This window comes from Phlebotomus papatasi, chromosome 2 (assembly GCF_024763615.1).
Source record: "Phlebotomus papatasi isolate M1 chromosome 2, Ppap_2.1, whole genome shotgun sequence".
Lineage (NCBI taxonomy): Eukaryota > Metazoa > Arthropoda > Insecta > Diptera > Psychodidae > Phlebotomus > Phlebotomus papatasi.
The window spans coordinates 101,423,212-101,442,850 of record NC_077223.1 but is presented as its reverse complement, the minus strand read 5'-3'; the positions used below and the strand labels follow the sequence as shown (position 1 = coordinate 101,442,850).

The 19,639-nt window shown below is 33.6% G+C and overlaps 1 protein-coding gene across 1 annotated transcript; it reads left to right on the top strand.

Annotated features, from left to right (window-relative positions):
• The first annotated feature begins 1,303 nt into the window (after positions 1 to 1,303).
• LOC129800428 (uncharacterized) lies at positions 1,304 to 8,967 on the top strand. The gene is made up of 3 exons (XM_055844783.1): positions 1,304 to 1,420; positions 1,514 to 1,578; positions 6,299 to 8,967. Exons 1-3 carry the CDS (start codon positions 1,403 to 1,405, stop codon positions 8,550 to 8,552), a joined length of 2,337 nt encoding a protein of 778 aa, XP_055700758.1. The 5' UTR covers positions 1,304 to 1,402; the 3' UTR covers positions 8,553 to 8,967.
• The last annotated feature ends 10,672 nt before the right edge of the window (positions 8,968 to 19,639 follow it).

Below are 19,639 nucleotides of genomic sequence, written 5' to 3'. Positions count from 1 at the left end.
AAAGGCAGACGACTTTCCCCTACACTTGCCCTCAGGGGCATGACATTTCTTATGTTTCCCATATGTTTCTAGCGAGCCGAAAAAACTTTTGAGTTTATTAGCTGTTTTCTGTCATTGTAGAATGAATTAGCAAGAAATAGTAATATAAAATAAAAGCTAATTTAATAACGAAGAGGCAACCGAAAACCCTAAATTGGTAACCTATGTAGTTTTGGAGTTATCTCGTGAAATGTGTACGAAAACAGGGAAAAAATTACATTAAACCGGTTGCATTTTTGGAGCTAATGTCACCCCCTGCTTGCCACAGTTTTATCGAATTCTCTAAGGCGTTATATACCCAAAAGTCTTATAATCCGTTTGTAGCGTTGTTGGTTCCATTACTTGTACTAATAATAACAAATTTGAGGACAAATTTAAGGACGAATGAGACACCAGTTACCTAAAAATTAATACTATATATTTTTTGGATTATTTAGAAGACAAAGCTTTTTGTAATGCCCAACGCACAATAACATATTTTCTGTGAACTTGTTTTCGACATCTTAGAGTGAGTGAGATCTATAGACCTAGTCATCTCGCTCGCTCTTGTAGAAAATTTTGAAAACATGTTTACAAACAAAAGTTATTGTGCGCTAGGCATAATAAAACAATGTTATCGGTTTTGGGGCACCGGTGTCCCACTCGTCCATAAAGGGTTAAAAGGCTTATCAAAATACTGGTTCTATAAGGTTATCTATTTTGCTTCTTGGGTGAGTTTCTTTGGACCCTAAGAGGCTGGACTACTCCTATAAGAATTTTATACCAAAACTTTTCGTAGTCTTAAATTAAAATTGTGGGATAGTTTTAATTAAAAGAAAAAAAACCTGGAAAAGCAGTAAATGTGGAAAACAATTAGCAAAACTCCTTTATGTAAATTTCCTCGTGTGTCAGGTGTTCAGAGAAGTTTCGCTTTTCAGCTGTTGTATCCGATGCCAAATGCACATGCATTAACATCACACGAATGTGGACTTGAACTTCTCAGCACATTGAGCATTGAGTGAAAAACTGCTGGAGGTGCGTGCAACTTTCCCGGCTATGAATTTTCTTTCAAAAAAGATCCAATAAAGTTTAGAGAACTGGCGATTGGAGGGAACGCGTGTGTGGATTATTGATCGCAAATGGAAGTCTTGTGGCTGCATCGTTTTGAAAAATTTGCAATGGTCGATGGTCGTGTAAATGCACTTGGGTATGCAATTGGATGATGGAATGGGGGAGAGAATCAGTGGAGTGATACAATTATAAAAGTGCACCAAAGGTACAAAATGCCCATCAAACAGTGAATTGTAGTTGCAAGTGGAGGATCGTTGCATTTGGGATTATCCGCTGAAAAGAAGATAATTGGTGTCTCTATTGAGTTGGTGTGATGTTGCCATTGAAAACAGTGAGTGATCTTAACCTTTGGTGATCAAATATTCTGTGCTAAAAAAAAGAAGATTCCATGGATTATCTCCTCAAATTTGTGTCTCTTTCGCAGCTGAGGCTTTCTGCTGTGGTGCCCCTTCTTCTTGTATTTATCTGTGATCGAACCATCGTCAAGGGGTGAGTGTCAAATCCAAAGAATATCCATCACTCTTCCCACGAAAGATGAAAGACTTAACCCAAGACCCCAAACTGTGAAGAAATTGTGTCTTACGCAAGAGAGACAATCTCTCCATCTCCTACACCGCGAAAACGTGTGCAATCGGACAAAAAAAAATCGTTTTTGAGTGTTAAAGACCTCCCAAAAGAAAAACATTTCAAGTGCTTTCACTTTCTTCCGCTGGAGAGTATCTTGGCCCTGCTGGGCATCAGCAAAAAAATTCGAGGAACCGTAAAAAATTCCTCGAAAGCACTCAAGCACTTTCATTCACTTGAGACATATGGCTCAGGGATGTTTAATGTTACATTATTTGCCAATTATGCTTTGCGTAACATCGAATTTGAGCGCATATTTTTGGCACATCTTGCAATTAATTTGCCTATGTCATTAGAGCCGTTAATCGTTACTTTTCAAATTCAAACAGTGGAAAGAGTAAATAATTTCGTGAATTTGCAAAATAAATATCAATGCAAAATACTATTTTTGTTTAGTTTTTGACTTTCTGCAAAGAGAGAATAGTGTTAGCAAAACTTCATTAAATTTTTTGTGTTATGCAAAAAATATGCAAATTTTCTGAATATATATTTTTTTTATAAGATTCATGGTCAAATGATTTTTCAGAATAAATCAAATAAAACACAATTTTTGATTTTTGTGTAAATTATGTGATAAAATTTAAATTATCTCTTAATTGAATTATAATGTCATTCATCTTACAAAAAAGCAAGATAGGGGAAGGCTTTCTAGCTTCGCACATACTCTGGCGTCAAACACTTTATTTTGTTCAATATTCCTTTAATGCTTCTCATCTACTTTTTTCAGAAAATGTGTGACTTAAGACTTACATTGAGAGTTACAATGAGAGTTAGTTCATATTGGATTGTCGTAGGGAAAAGATCCTTACACTGAGAAAAAAAGAGGGTGCGATTAACATTTTTTCCTCATAACTTTAACACTTTTTAGGTGTAAAAATATATCAACATTTTTGAAGTTAATTTTACACCTTTTTAAGGGTAAAATTGACATGAAAAAGGGTAACTTTAACCCCTAATACATCTAAAAAGGGTAATATTTACACCAATTTCGGATCAATACTGCAGGGTAAATCTAACATTTCCGGAATGCTATTTTAACTTTTTCGGATTTCTCTCAGTGTAGCTAATATGGGAAAATATGAAGTGTTCGAAGCCAGAGTGTGTGCGAAGCCTGAAAACCTTCTCCTAAATGTCAAGACTAAAAGAAATATTAGAGATCAAGGTCTCCAGTAAAAAGGCATGAAAGTTTTTGCATGGATCGTTGCTAACAAAAGTGATTTGTTTGTATTTTAAATTACATAATTTTACACAAAAACATTCTGTTTGCTTAAAGAATTCTACAAAATTATTTTAAGAAAAGAATTCTTCTTTGGTAATTCTTGTTTGAAATTTTATCCTTGTCTGAATAACAAAAGTGAAATTTTTGCTTCTTCTTTTTAAGGAGCGTTGCTTGGAATCTTACAGATAATTTATCGTCTTTATTATCTTAATGCATTTTGAAATGAAGCTTCTTATTTTTAAAGTGAGCTTTGAGTACTATTTCGGCCAACTTGGTATTCCGGTATTCTTCCAAATTGTTTTCAAATTATCTTGTTCGTCGAAGCGAGATTTTTGGTTTTTTTGCATTGTATAATATTCAAAATATGCAAGAAACTAAGAATTCATGGAAATATGAGGAACAAAAGAAGTGGCCGAAGTTGCAAACTGGCCGAAATTTGGTACACTTACCCTAGTCTTACAATTTTTTTCTTTATTTTTTAACATGGAACCCGAAAAACAATTCTATTCATGACAAAATTTACTTTGTATCCTAATTCTATCCGAAAGATATATTTACAAGTTTCTTGCTTGCCAAAATTTAACTAAAAAATTAAAAAAAAAACGTGAAAAGTGGAAATTGCTATAATTTCTATTGATTATCCAAGACACTAACCATAAGACCTATTCCTTTAGACTACTTTTACAGAAGTTTATTTCAATGAAAAATGGGATCTTGATCATATGAAACAGATAAAAATGATTGTAAAATTTCAATTTTAATTTCAAACTGAAAAGTTGTCTTTCGTCGGGGTAATGAACAATCTTCACTGCGATTTTTGGGGTTACCTGGTTTGAGTCTCGGCTTACGGACTCTTTTTAAACGGTCATTGTACTTTAATCTTGCTTTTTTACAACAGTTACTTTAGTAACAAAAATATAAACTTAATATAATAATTAGAGTTATTAATGAGAGAGAGTTTGCAATGGCTCATGCACATCTTTTAGATTAAGAAAATTTCATGAAATCTGAATTCACATTCCTTTTTTTCTCAAATTGTTTGTATAAGTCCATCCTATTCTTTCGCACTTTCTTCTTCTTTTGAACATCACGCCGAATTCAATTTAGTTCAATCTAATATTGAGTGGGAAAAGTGAGACAGAGACGTTTGAGAGAGAAAAGGAAGTGAATTTTAATCTCACGATATTTTCCTGATCTAAAAGAAATGCTGGAGCCCCCATTTTTTTGCTGATTAAAATTTAATTTTTTTATTGATCATATTTAATTTTTTATGGTGCTGGCACACCTTTTCAGTTTAGTGAAATTCAATCAATTGAAATTTTACCTCTTACTCTTTCAATCTAAAATAAAATATAGGTGTCTCTTTCTGTCAAATGAAAATTGGATTTTCAATTTCAATTTTAAATTTCATTTGACAGAAAAGAGACAGATTTATCTGATTTCAATTTGAAAGAGTAAGACGTAAAATTCCAATCGACTGAATTTCACTCAATTGAAAAGGTGTGCCAGCACCATAAAAAATGAAATATGATCAGTAAAAAATTAAATTTTGACCAGCAAAAAAATTGAGAGGCTCCAGCATTACTGACTAAATTTTGTTACTTTGCTGTTTCAGTTTAAATTTTTACTAACCAAATTTAATTTTTGACTGATAAAATTTAATTATTAAGCCTCCGGCACACCTTATCGATCAGTAAAATTTTCATTAAATCAAAATTCATATCTTTTTCCCTATTAAGCGTTTTACTAATGACTACCCTGATATTTTGCATATAAAATTGAATATTACCTAAGAACTAGTTTGAAAGTTGAAAAGAAGAAGAGAAATTTGAGAAATACTTGAGAAAGAAAGCGATGTGAATTTTGATTTGAAGTTTGACTTTATAGATCATGGTAATTTCATGAAATCAAAAAGTTGTCTTCTTGTTCTTCTTTTTTTGAATTTCACTGCAAATTCAATTAAGTTCTAATCAATTTTGAGTGTGAAAGAATGGGATACACCTAATGGCTCCGGCACACTCGGATTTAGATCAGCAAAATTTCATGAAGTCAAAATTCGAATTTCTTTCATTCTCACACGCTTTGCATATGACTGCCTCATTTCTTCGCACTCTTCTTTTTCTTTTTGTCATCACAATAAATTAAAATTAGCTCAATCGAATTTGGGGTGCGAAAGAATGAAATATACATTTATACATATGCAAAGCAAGTGAGAATGAAATGGATGTGAATTTTGGTTTCATGACATTTTCTTGAGATAAAAGATGTGCCAGAGCCGCAAGCAAAGCCTTTGAGAAGGAAAAAGGTTTCAATTTTGATTTGACGAAATTTGTGCGATCTAAAAGGTGCATCAGAGGCTTAATATTTATTAATATTTGGTATATAAAAAAATCAATTTGGTTAGTAAAAATTAAAATTTGAATAACAAAATAATTAAATTTGATCAGTGATAATCGAATTTTATCAGTAAAAAATGAAATTTGGTCAGCAGAAAATTATATTCGACCAATAAAAAATAAAAGAGCCTTTTGATCAGGAAAATTTCATGAAATCTAAATTTACATCTCTTTCATTCTCAAACGTTTTGCATGTGTTTATCCTATGCTTTTGAATTTTTTTCTTCTTTTGAACATCACACAAATTCAATTTTGTTCAATCCAATTTGAATTTGAAAGAGTGGAATAGAGATATGCAAAACGTTCTAAAGAGACAGGGATGAGACATTCGATTTTTTGAAATTTTTCTGATCGAAAATTTGTGTCGAAGCCATAAAAAAGTAAATTTGAACAGCAAAAAATTAAATTTGTTCAATTCATTTGATATATCTTTTAGATCAAAAATCTTTCATTAAATCAAAAATTCCCACAACACTGTTAAGGAAAATGTTGTTGTTCCATTTCCTTTAAGCTTACCTTATGAGGAATTTGTTTTTAAATAGAGAATTTCGTATGTTTTTGAATAATTTTATGCAAATTAACTTTGAAATGGTGCAAAATAAGTCATGCATAACGTAATAAGCAAGGTTTATTCGAAGAAATAATTTTTATTTCTAATAATGTGCAAGTTAACTTAATTGGAAGATTGAGTTTATATTTCCGTATTTCGAAAGGCCAATATCGTTTTCAGGAAATAAATTTGAGGATTTTTAAAAATGCAATGTAAAAGAGTGAACAGATTAATTGCGACCGAATGGGAAATGATTTATGTAAATGATTGATTGAACAAATTAATTGTCTCAACAATAATCACGATTAGCATTTTTTTGACATGATTTTGAAAAAAAAAAAAATGATAAAAATAATTTGTAAGTCTATAAATTTGTCTAATGAGTTTGTTTTAATTTTTGGATGTTGTCTTCATTTTTAGGAGTCGCCTTGGGGACCTCAAGCGATATGAATTTGGCAGTCCAAATTACAGACTACCCCCCGGAGAGATACTAGCGAGAGATCCATGGGCCAAGTACAAAACAGCCGGACGTCCGCGGAGGCAGCTGTTTCCGGTACACCATGATCCCTTCAGCAGTTTCTTCCATTCAATGTCCGAAGGTGCCAAGGTTATGAAACATGCCTTCACTGACCCATACACCAGGCGTCCTAAACGTCTCCTGTACCCTCAAGGGAAGTACATCAGAGGAACACATCAGTCCTTCGCAAACTATTTTAAGCCAGAAGACTTCTCCACAACAACTGAGTTCAAGCCTCTCGAGGAATTCCCTAACCACGATACACACACAGAGGAACACTATCACTACGATGACACCGGAAAGAGGATTCCACCTCCGCCCGGATTTAAGTTTCCAACAACTCTTCATGGAATGGCTTCTATGGACTCCTTCACGACGTTCCCAACAGAGAAGAAGCCCGATCTTGTGCCTGAGAACGTTCTGAGGGAGATCGAGAAGCAGGAAGAACAGAAGGCTGAAGATGCTATGATTGCTGAATACAAAGAATACAAACAGACCTTCAAGGAAACGAAACCCAAACACTTATTTACAATCAAGACAACCTACAAGAGCCCCTTCGATATTGCCGGGGAGAACGGTTGGATTCCGATGGAGAGCGGAGCCACGAGCACCCTGAATAACTTCAAGGGATTCTCTGGATTTGAAGATCTCAAAGCAGCTGGTGGGGAAATGACACAGTCATTCCCTGTCAGTAGTCTACATACAGATGTCATGAACTTACCCATTGGGAAGCAGGTTCAGTACGAGAAACGCGTGATCCCGATTAAGGATTTCGTCATGAAGGAGATCGTTGACAAGAACACCAAGAAACCGAAGTATACAGTCTACCAGTTCACCAAGTCCTCAGCCAGCCCGACGCTCAAACCATTGTCCTCAGCAGATGACTTCAACAGTTTCTTTTTATCGTCATTGGATTCGCCTAAGACGAAATCCGTTACCACAATGTCTCCTATTGTGATCGATACTACTGGATCGAATGAAGTTATCGTAACACCTTCGCCGTCTTCTAGTCCTTGGAGAGTATCTCCATCGGTTTCTGCTGAAATCTTCCCTTCGTCTACTGCCACTACTTGGTCATCACCAACAACTCGAGCTCCAGCGAGATCTAGCACAAGGTCACCAACCAGGGCGCCAACCCGGTCGCCAACTAGGGCACCAACTAGGTCATCAACTAGATCCCCAATAAAGTCTTCAACCCGGGCCCCGAGACTCGTCTCGACAACTGAGAAGCCAAACTATCCAGAATTCTTCTTCGAAACGCTTCATTCTGATTCAGGAAGTGGCTTCTCGAGTGGGATCGGAAGTGACCTGTCTTCCAGTGTGATCACAACGGGATCATCAAGTGGATACTCAGGATCCTCAAGTGGATTCTCAAGCGGGTCCTCAAGTATATTTTCAAATGAACCTTTAGGTAGCTACTCAACTGGATCGTCCAGTAGTTATTCAAGTGGATCATCGATCGGATCATCGATTGGATCATCGATTGGATCATCGAGTGGATCATCAAGTGGAAGGAAACGACAGAAGGAGAGCCGATCTCGTCAAAAGAGCAGTCGATCTTCACCATCTGAAGATATCTTCAAGGGCAGTTACTCCCACTACCCAAGTCCAGCCAAGTTCAAGGCCCTTGATACGCAAAAGTTGCAACTGGAGGCAGAAATTAACAAGATGCTGGAACAGAAAGTGGAGGAGGACAAACCCATACCAAGCAGTACTCAAGATCCACTACAGGATGGATTTGTGAAGTACCATGTGAACGAGAGTCCCTCGGATTCCCATGTGGAGCTCGAGAAACCCATCAAGATGAAGGATCAGAAGAAGCAGTCGCTGAAGAAGTTGCAGGCAAGTTCAGTGCCAATGGTTAGTTTTCAGCCCAAATCACCTTCATCAGTTGTCCACTCATCCCAACCTGCCATTTCCGTGGAGAAGAAGCGAACCACCACAACACCCCTGACCCCAATTAAATTTGACTTTGAGAACACAGAAAAGGTCAGGAGGCCACCATCAAGCTACAGCTACAGCTTCAGCAAGGAACCCCGCAAGCGCCAGCGGCCCCAAGGCAACTACCGTGACTCCTCCGTGTCCGGGAGTTCGAGTGTGGAGCGCAATGCGAGTCGCGGACGCGGATCCGTAAAATATGGCGACAAGCTCCGATAGAGCATCCAATTGTGGGACCATCTCAACCATATCCCCCACAAAAGCCACGAAAGGGTTGTATTTATAGATTTTTTTTGAATTAAAAAAAAAATACGTAAAGAAAATTTGAGGAGTGAAAAAAGCGTAGTATTAAGTGATTCCATGTTTAATTGTTTAACGTGATCAGCGAGAAATTCCATCGATTTACCAAATGGTGTGATGAAGAAAGAAAGAAAAATCGAGTGTGTAATTGAAGCGGATAGAATCAGTGTACCAAAGTCGATATTTTTGTTTTCAGTGTTGGGTATCTCTCTTTTTTTTTCGGAGTGAAAAGAGGCTAGAAATTTTCTCTCTCGCAGAAATTGTACATATTGTTAAGAGAAAAGAGATGTAAATTAAATGCACACGAAAACTTATCGAAGTGTGGAAATCATAATGTGATCTTTAATTGCATGGGCTCTATCACAAGTCTTGAACTTCATCTAACGCATCTTGGAGGCGTTATCCCATAATCTTCTGCGTCTGTGAATCCTAGTGAAAAAGTTCAGTTTAGAGACTATAAGACCGATAAGTACCTAGTTTAAGTGGCATGTAATGTTTTCTTCTTTTAACATGTATACCAATATTCCAATGGATAAATGGATGAGATGGATAAGATACATAACATTAACTTTTATGGGAAACTATCCCTCAAATTTGAGATAAAGAAATACAATTTTCTTTTAATAATTAGTATATAAATTAAAGGTTTCTAATATTAGTCAAAAGTTAATGACCCTTGTAAGTAAACTCATATCACGATTTTTAGTCTTAAAAAGTTTAAATTCCTCATTTCAAAAATGAAGATTTTAAATTGAAAAAAAAAAAACGATCTGAAAATTTATCTCAGAAATAAAGGTATGATTTTGTAAGAGATTATTGCAACTGAAGTTCTTAAAAGATCGTTCCAGATTTAAAATTTAAATTTAAATACTTAACAGATATAGAGCTAAAGTAAAGTTATAAAAATATTAAATAAAATTAAAGTAACATTTTGAACAAAAATTTAGAAAATTTATACAGTATAATAATGCAGATTGTGGACTAAAAATTTACTTCATTCGAAGAAATTCTAATTATTAAATTAGAAGAATAGTTAGGGGAAGGCTCTCAGGCTTCGCACATACTATAGTTTCGAACAATTTATATTTTTCTCATGAATCTGACCTGATTTTCTCGGGAAATGTGACAAGCTATTAAAATATGCAATAAGATAGCTCGTATTCATAAGGAATACGGGAAGATATGAAATGTTCGAAGCTAGTGTATGTGCAAAGCCTTACAGCCTTCCCATACTGAATTTCAAGATTATGAACGATTAATTGAATTTCCTCAAAAGTCTATAAAAACTATCGGTTATTAAATTACGGAGCCTAAGGGCTTTGACAGACCTGAGGATTAGCCGAGAGACGGCTTAGCGTAATTATACTCGAAATAATGGTTAAATCATATTTCTATAATTTTCCACTAAGCCGTCTCTTGGCTTAAGTCGTAAGTGTGTCGAGGGCCTAAGTCAAATAGGGGAGCATTGGACAGTTAAATAACGGTGCAGTATCACCATTTTCGATTTTTCCTTCTCTATCAAGAGGAATGGAATGGGCCGAAATCTTTATTTTAGAAGGGGATATTTATCTCAGTAGTGGAAGTGCTCATAATTTGGGACAGTGTTTATAAACACTATTATTCTAAATTTAAAGTGCAATATATTCAATACAAATTTAAGTTTTTTCTTACTTACTTTTCTGAAGCGTTCTTTGAGACCTTCACAAGCAGTTTATCATATTTACTTTCTTGTTCATTTTAAGATCGGAATTCCAAGTCCAATTTCTGTTTAGGAGAAGGAATCGTAATTACAAAGGAAATTTAACTCATATTATATTTAAAATTTAAGGAAATTAGTGTCAAACTCTTCAAAAAAAAAAAACAAACATTTCGGTAGAATACATTATTCAAAAAATATCGGAAGAAGATTCCATAATGAATTTATTAAAGTGTCCAAAATTACAAGTTATTTCAAATTATTAGCACTTACCTTACTTAAGTTTCTTGTCCACGAAAATCATTAGCTTCCTTGCTCTTTCAGATTAAGCTTTAAGATTAAGATTAAGTCTTGTCAGATTAAGAATTGATCTAATAACACTATCAAAATTTAACTTTCAAGGATTTCTGGATTCTATCTGAATAAATTCCAAATCAATTCTAACAATTTAGCTTTAATTTCTGAAAGAAAGCTTGTGAACAAATACATAGGGTAAAGGCTCATAATTTTGTCTAGTTTGCTTATAAACATCGATGTTCCAAGTTTGAAGTGCAATATTTTCAATACTAATTGACTTTTTTGTTACTCTTTTTTCAGAAGGGTTGTTTAGAAACTTGGCAAGCTATTTATCGTCTTATTTTTACTAAAATTAGTTTTAATACGTTTAAAAATGAATTGATATGTAGAGGTGAATTTGACTCTTATTTTGGACAACTTGGTTATTAATTTAGACAACTTGGCTGTAAATTTGGTGAACAGCTAATCCGCCTCAACAGGATGCCCATTGTTCTTCATTTCATGAACCAATCTTACCAAGTCCTCTTCCTGTTCATGTAAGGGAAACGTAGAATGTCACATGAAGCCCGGAAACTTTCCATATCATTCATTAAAGTGATTGAACTTCGGTACTCCAAGTACGTGCGGATTCGCTCATTCCCTGGCCTTTCCGGGAGCCTTTCAAGGCATTTCTCGCTGCATCTCTTTCGTAGAGATGATGCTCCTTTGTTTCCCCAGACATTTGTCCAACCTAGTCATCACAAAAGCTAAAACTTCACGAAATTTCGTGAGAATAACACCTGTCCAAAATAAGCAGTATCATCTTAAGCTGTCTACACATTATGAGCATTTTTTAAAAAAATTCTTTAAAAAATTTTTTAAAAAATTTTTTTAAAAAAAACTGTTTTTTAAAAATTTTTTTAAAAAAAAAGTGCCTCCACACTAGACTTAATTTTTGTAAAAAAATTTCTGTCAGATTACTCTCAGCATTTCGCTTGGGATTATTTTTCATGAAAATTTGTCATTTGAGTGGTGGAAAAAGTGTGAAAAGTGTTTGTTGGAATTCTCTGGGATAGTTGTTAGTGGATGTTCGTGGAAAATTTTCCAAAATTGCGAAAGTGCAGTGTTTTTCTACAGAAGTTGTTCCCAGTGGAATCAAAGCCAGCTTTGGAGGAACATTTTCGCTGATTTTTCTTTTGAAGTTGCCGAAAGTTGTGATGTCTGTGTTTTCTTGAAGATTTTTATTCTCAAAGTTTCGAAACTTTACATGAGGTGTTTCGAAACTAGATTCTTTACTATTTTGTAAACTCGTCTATGGGTAGAGTGGAGAAGAAGGTGTGCAGCTCAAAAGATCCTAGATTCCATTGATCAGCAGCTCTTTCTGGAAATGCTTCAGGACTTCAGGAAAACTTGTGGATACGTTTGGATGAACAGGAGTATTTGTAACCAAGAACATTGACGTAAGTACTATGAATATGCTAAAAAAAAACTCGCTGATTTTATTGCAAAGCTATTTCTGCAAAAAATTCAGGACTACAATTGGAAGAGCATGATAGTGGATGAGGGGAAGGACTTTGAGGAATAATTAGAAAGTGCTTCACCAAAATTCCTGCAAAAATTGATCCAGTGCAACTCTACAAATTTGATTCCGGATACTGGATGACACTGATTTGATTCCGGACACTGGTGATAATTATGATACATTTTATGAAAAATAAATTCTCGTATCTTGGTTTCCAATCCGAAATTTTTTATTGGTTATCCGGTGTACATTAAAGCCTTCTCCCTCTATCCACTACTGTCCAAGCAGGAGTCCCATGGAGGAAGCAAAAGTTTGTAACCATCTCATCCTTGTGCTTCCGAATGGGAACATTTCCATCGTGGTTGAAAAGGAGGAATGACGGGAGGTGGTTCTGGGGCTTCAAGTGATGGGCTGTGGTAACTACAGATGACTCTTGTATGTACTAGGATCTCCTCAGTGGCTCTGAATAGGTCTATTGCCTTGATTGATTTACCAGGTTCATGTTCCAAAATTCTACAATTTCCTTCTTTCCATTCATGTTTTAATTTGGTGCACGAGGTCACTGTACCATAAAAATCTTGAAGAATACACAGACATCACAGCTTTCGGCAACTTCAAAAGAAAAATCAGCGAAAATGTTCCTCCAAAGCTGGCTTTGATTCCACTGGGAACAACTTCTGTAGAAAAACACTGCACTTTCGCAATTTTGGAAAATTTTCCACGAACATCCACTAACAACTATCCCAGAGAATTCCAACAAACACTTTTCACACTTTTTCCACCACTCAAATGACAAATTTTCATGAAAAATGTCTCGAGTTGCTGTGATTTTTTTTAAAAAATTCTTTAAAAAACTGTTTTGTAAAAAATTGTCCCAGTGTGTAGAGGCATTTTTTTCAAAGAATTTTTTTAAAGAAAAACCCTTGATTTTTTAAAAAAATGGGTCGTTTTTTACAAAATTGCCTACACACTAGAAAAATTTCTGTAAAAAATCCAGTTTTTTTAAAAAAAAATTCACTAGTCTGGAGGCGATTTTTTTAAAGAACTTTTTTTAATGTCATTTTTTATAGAATTTTTTGATAATGTGTAGACAGCTTTACTGGTAAATGTCTTAAAAAATTTCCCATTTTTTCACACGAAAAATCTAATTCACAAGGCATATCTCACTTCAGGTCAAATGTACAAATCATCAGTAACGTGAATCAACACAATATTCAATGAATTTTCAATAATATCACTCAAAAAAGTGAAGAAACATTGTTAGTACTTCACCACAACTAAATAAGACTGAAGTAAGCACGAAGTTCTGTCATATTTCTCGTAAGCAATTGCTCACACTGAATTTTTAACAAAGCAATTTCAACTCAAATCATATTCAAAATTTAACGTATTTAGTGTTAAAATCTTCCAAAAAGAACAAATATACCGATAGAATTCATTATTCATCAAATATTGGAATAAAAATCAATCATTTTAATCAATTAATTTTTAGTGTCCAATTTTATCCTCAAAGTGTCCAAAATAAGAAACTGGACAAAATTATGAGTCTTTCCCCTAATAACCTGACGATCCGAGGAACACTGCCGATCGCTGGTGCTCTTCCCTTATTCATTTTTAATTATTTAAACGATTTTTAAGGCTATTATCACTCATATATGAAATCGTTTTTCTCAGCACAAACTAATAAAAATTTGAAATTACTGTTACTGTTTTTGTTACTCAACTGTAACTTACAAGAAATAGGGAAATGTGGCCTGCATTTGAACTCACCACAGCCTTAGAATATCTCAATTTTTCTCTTATTTCTCTTGAAAATAAAATATCTTTGAGTCATATGACCATTACATCCTCGAAGGACAATCAAGGCAATCAAGTATTTTAAATAATTTTTGAGAAATAATCTTCAAGGATCTTCAAATTTCTAGCTACAAATATTTAACTATTCAGTAATGTTCCGGTCATCGCCCTGGGAATTTTCTCCTTTGTCTGTTAGCCAAAAACTTTCTTCCCAAAATTCAAGTGTCTAACAACTAAAATGCCTTTTTCTTTGGTACACTCTTGATCAAATAAATAAGTTTTTTTCCTCCTCCTTCTTATTGAATATTTTCGGTTCATAACTTTTTTCATCGCTACTTTGGGACTTTCACTCACATTTGCCCGGTATCATGTACAATTATTTTAAATTATTATGCTTTTTTTTGCTTCTGCACGTTGCTCTTGAAGATATTTGGCCATGTACTTGAATTCTCCCAAAGCCATTCAAGAATTCAAATGCGTGGAGGAAGCAAAAAATGCATGTTTATGCGTTGAGTGAGAGAAATGATGAATTTCCGCAATAATACCTGGGTCTTGATTGATGGCATGTTGGGACAAATATTTGCTGAATAGCGAATAGCTCTTGTCTGAAATGTTACCACAGATTACAAAGAGCTTGTTGACTTTTCCCAGCGTGAAAGGTTTTTTTTTGTGCTCCCAGATGCGTTGGAGTTTAGGACATTAGATGAGTATGAGATATTGGACTTTAAGCTGAGATTGATTAATTAGTCGGTGCATTTATCATCATTCGATGGATTGAAAGACAAGCGTGGAATATCACTTTCATTGGAACAAACATTTCCCGCCAAAATCTCACGAGATATTAGCGATCTTTGAGGAATCATCAAATGCCATAAAAACCTAACTTTTACCTGTCTCGTTTTTCTGCAACACCACAACTTCCTGGGGAGATTGTCGCCAAAACAGCAAAATGCGTAATCGAAAAGAATTAACACGACCATCATGCTCCATCTGAGTGGTTATGGTACCATTGACCCGCGAAGCCCGTGAAGATGTGAATACTTTCTTCGCGATCAAGCTAAAAGGCGCAAATTGATTGCGCGAGCTTGAAGAAAGGGGCACAGAGAGTTCGTATAATAATAATTTGGGTATTTTGTCATGTTATGCATACGGACACATTACCAAAGACACTCTTCTGTGAAAATTAACAAAGATTATGTGGCCCCAAGAAAAAAAACATCTTGTGAATCATTCCCAAAGTACAATTGAAGCTTTTTTTTGTGAAAGAATTCTCACATTCTCACCATTTAGCAATGTTTTACTTACAATCTCTTCCAACTGACATACCACACATTTTGCAACCTTTCTTTTGGAAATGATTTAGCGGAAATTTATTCCGAGATATGCTTTTATTAATTTATGCTAATTTTATCTCATGATTTAGGAAAGATTGGCAAATGTATGCAAAGATTAAGGCTTCGGCTTTAGTTTTACGATTCGCGATAAAAGGAGTTTCTTATTCATGTCAATGGACATTCGTAACAACTTTTCTATAATCCGCGAAAGTATTGACGATTTTAGCAATGCAAAAATTCAAGATTAGCATCAGAGTTCAAAAATGCTATATCGTATCCATCGCTTTCAGTGAAACGCATTGTTTGACTTCTCCAACATAACTACTTTATTTTTCCAAAATCAGTGCAAAATATAATACAGTATTTGCTATTCAGCATTTTTCAATCAATCGATACACTGTGAATATTAAATGTATGATTTACTCCATACACCTCCCCTTTTTAGAAAGTGTGTGGCAATACACTTTTTTTCTCATAAATTTTGAATTTTGAATTTCTTTACTTTACAATTTTGAATTTTCATTATTTCAAATTTAGTTTTTTTTTTAAATAGTTCAATGGATAGTCATTTTTTTTTTTAATTTTATTCCCCAATTATCTCTAAAGTAATTTGTAATATATTATTGAAAGTATTGTATATATTGTATATGTTTTATATTGGTTATATTGTATTATTGTATATATTTTCTTACTCTATTTTTATGAATAGTTGTTTCAGATAGTGTTTTTGGATTCGTTATAATAACATTCGGTTCTATTACTTCCTTAACTATAAAAGGTCCTTGATACAATGGATCAAGTTTATGTCTTGCTTCATTTGTAATCAAAACTTTGTCTCCACAACTTAATTTTAAAGGGTTTAGCTTAGTGTCGTAGTTTTCCTTATTTCTATTTTTATATTTTTCAAGACATTCTCTAGTCCTTTTATACGCGATTTGTAGTCGGTACTTAGCTTCCTTAGCATAATTTTCTATGTTATATATAGGATCTATTTTATTAAATAAGTTTTGAATGAAATACGGTTGCTTATTGAATACTAATTCAAAAGGAGAATAGTTTGAAATTATTTCACTTGGTGTAGTATTATAACAATAAGTGAAATAAGCTAAGTATTCATCCCAATTGTCACTATCACTACTTATGTAAGATCTTAAATATTCGTTTAATGTTCTATGGCTTCTTTCGATAGATCCTACAGATTCGTGTCTGTATGGTGTAGTAAATTTTTGTGAAATATTGAGCATTGAACATAATTCTTTCAAAATTTCATTTCGATATTCAGTGCCCATATCGGTTCGAATTTCTTTTGGATTTCCATACGTTAATATAAAATTCTTAAAAATAGCTTTAGCAATGGTTTTTGCTTCCTTATTTTCTATCGGTACCGTCACTAAGTATTTAGATAAGTCGCAAATAATAGTTACTGCATACTTATTGTTGTATTGAGATTTTTGCAAGGGACCAATTGTGTCAATTATAATAACATCAAAAGGTTTTTGCGGTGTCAATGTTTTGGTTAAAGGTTCGCGAGTTTTATAAGTTGGTTTGTTTATTTTGCATGCATGACAATTTCTTACGTATTGCGCAATATCTTTAGACATGTATTTCCAGAAAAAATTAGATCGTATTTTAGCATACATCCTTTTTTGTCCTACATGTCCACCATAAATGACATCATCGTGAAATTCTTTAAGGATCCTTTGTTTTTCGTCAAAATCGGTTATAGTTTGTATAGACTGCTCAATTATTACGTTAACGTTTTTCAATATGTTATTGCCTGCTTCTTTAAATTCATTTATTGTGCACAATTTAAATATTTCATCATTTCTTGATAGTTTAAGCTTTCCAATACCTACATTGTTGACCTCACTATTTAGTCTTGATAGTATCATACCTAAGGATGATAAATCATTAACAATTAGAATTGTAGCGTTTACAGGCTTCTTTTTGTATACACTTACTTGAATTTTTAATTTGAGCTCATTTCTTTCTTGATTTATTATTTTAAAATGCAGTCTTGGTATCTTTCTAATTTCAAAATTGTTAATTGCTTCGAAAACTTTTATATCATTCTTTAGTTCTTCATTTAATGTACTTTGCAATTCTTTTTTCTGTAAATTCTCTGTTTGCCGTGCCATTGCTCTAGTCGTCATACGCAAAATTGTTTGATTTTTTGTTTCAAGATTTTTAAAATGTGAAATATCTAATCTTGACAATGCGTCGGCTCCTACATTGTCTTTTCCTTTAATGTATTGAATTTCGAAATCATATTCAGAAAGTTCTAGCCGCATTCTAGACAATTTTGATGTTGGATCTTTCATTGAGAATAAATACGTTAATGGCTTATGGTCTGTTTTAACAATGAATTTTGTGCCGTATATATATGGTCTAAAATGTTTTATTGCAAAATGGATCCCTGAAAGCTCCTTCTCTATAGTTGGTTTATTTAATTCCGCTTTAGTAAAACCACGAGAAGCATAAGCAATGGGTAAGTCATGACCCTCAAAATTTTGTGATAAAATAGCACCTACCGCATACTTTGCAGCATCCGTAGTTAATATAAACGGCTTACTGAAATCAGGATACTGAAGTATTGGTGGGCTATGTAATGCAGTTTTTAATTTTTGATAAGACTTCTCGCATTCATCTGTCCATTGAAAATCATATCTTTTTCTTGTTAATTTATTCAAAGGATACGCGATTTCTGCGAAAAGTGGTATAAAACGTCTATAATAATTACAAAACGCAATAAACCTTTTTGTGGAATCTTTATCAAATGGTCTTGGATAATTTTTAATTATTTCAAATTTTGCATCATCGGGCAATATGCCTTTATCAGTGCATTTATGTCCAAGATAAGTGACTTCAGATCGGAAAAAATTACATTTATCTGCGTTTAATTTTAAATTAAATGTTCTGCAAGTTTCAAAAACTGTTTTAAGATTTTTCAAATGATGATTTTCAGAAATTCCTAATACGATTAAGTCGTCAAGATAGAGAAAACAAGTAAAAGGGTCAAGTCCACTGAAAGCAATAGACATCATTCTTTGGAATGAATTTGGTGCAATATTTAAACCAAAAGGTAAAACTGTAAATCGAAAACTTCCTTGTTCTGTATTGAATGATGTAACATCACGAGATTCTTCGTGTAATCTGACTTGATGAAATCCCGAAAATAAATCCAAAACGCTAAAAAATTTTGCACGTCCCAAATTATCTAAAATGTCATCGATGCGAGGAAGTGGGTATTTATCCGGAATTATCTTTTTATTTAAAGCTCGAAAATCAATGCACATCCTCCATTTTTTAACTCCGTTTGTCGATTTCTTTGGAACCAAGATTACTGGAGAATTATAATTTGACTTGCTCGGTTCAATCAATCCATCTTCTAACATTTTAGTAACTTGTCTTTTAACTTCTGATTTTTGTGTAAAAGGCATACGATAGTTTTTAATATACACTGGATTTTTGTCTATTAATGTAATTTTCTGTTCATAAAAATTGTTAACTGAAAGCTTGTCTTCAGGCAAAGCAAAAATGTCTGTATAATTTTCACATAAATCCAACAATTGACTAGAAGCAAAATCTGGAACATTCCTTGAGATTTTTTCTAAAACATTTTTATCTCTATCAGATTTTATTGTGCTATAAGAATAAACATCGAATTCATTTAAATTTGTGCAATTTAGTGAAAAGTTTTTGCTTAATTTCACAGGCTGATTGTTTGTATTAAGTACTCTGATAGTTTGATTTTCTTTCGAAATTATTGATCTAGCCACATAAACTCCTTTGGAAATCTCTTGAGGTTCGATAACTGAATAATTATGTTTTGTTTGGCAAATGAAAGTTCTGTTAATTTCACATCTTGGAGGAATAATTATGTGTTCTTGATCTGGTCCTTGTAATAGAGGAACGGTAGAATATCGATTATGATTCTTAATTGAAAAATACATATCTTCATAATTGATAATGCAATTAAATTTCTTAATGAAGTCTTTTCCCAAAATTCCTGTGGAGGGAATTGGGAAATCATCAGATACAACATGAAATACATGTTCAGTTGTGAAATTTTGAATATGTAACAGTGTTTTAACAGTTCCCAAAGATTTAATTGTGTTTTCTGTAATTCCTTTTATTGTACATTTTTCCGAAACGTTAATTACTGTGTTACTTTTTATAAAACATCTTTTCAGTAATGATATATCAGCTTGTGTGTCAATCAAAAATGAACATTCTTGATGCACAATTTCGCAATATGCCAAAATATAGTCCGAATAATCCAAGTTTAATGAAAAAATACTATGCGTATGCGTATCAAACGAATTTACTGTACATCCCCGAGGTGCCGAGTTTCGGGGCAATTCGAGTTTCCCTGACTCGA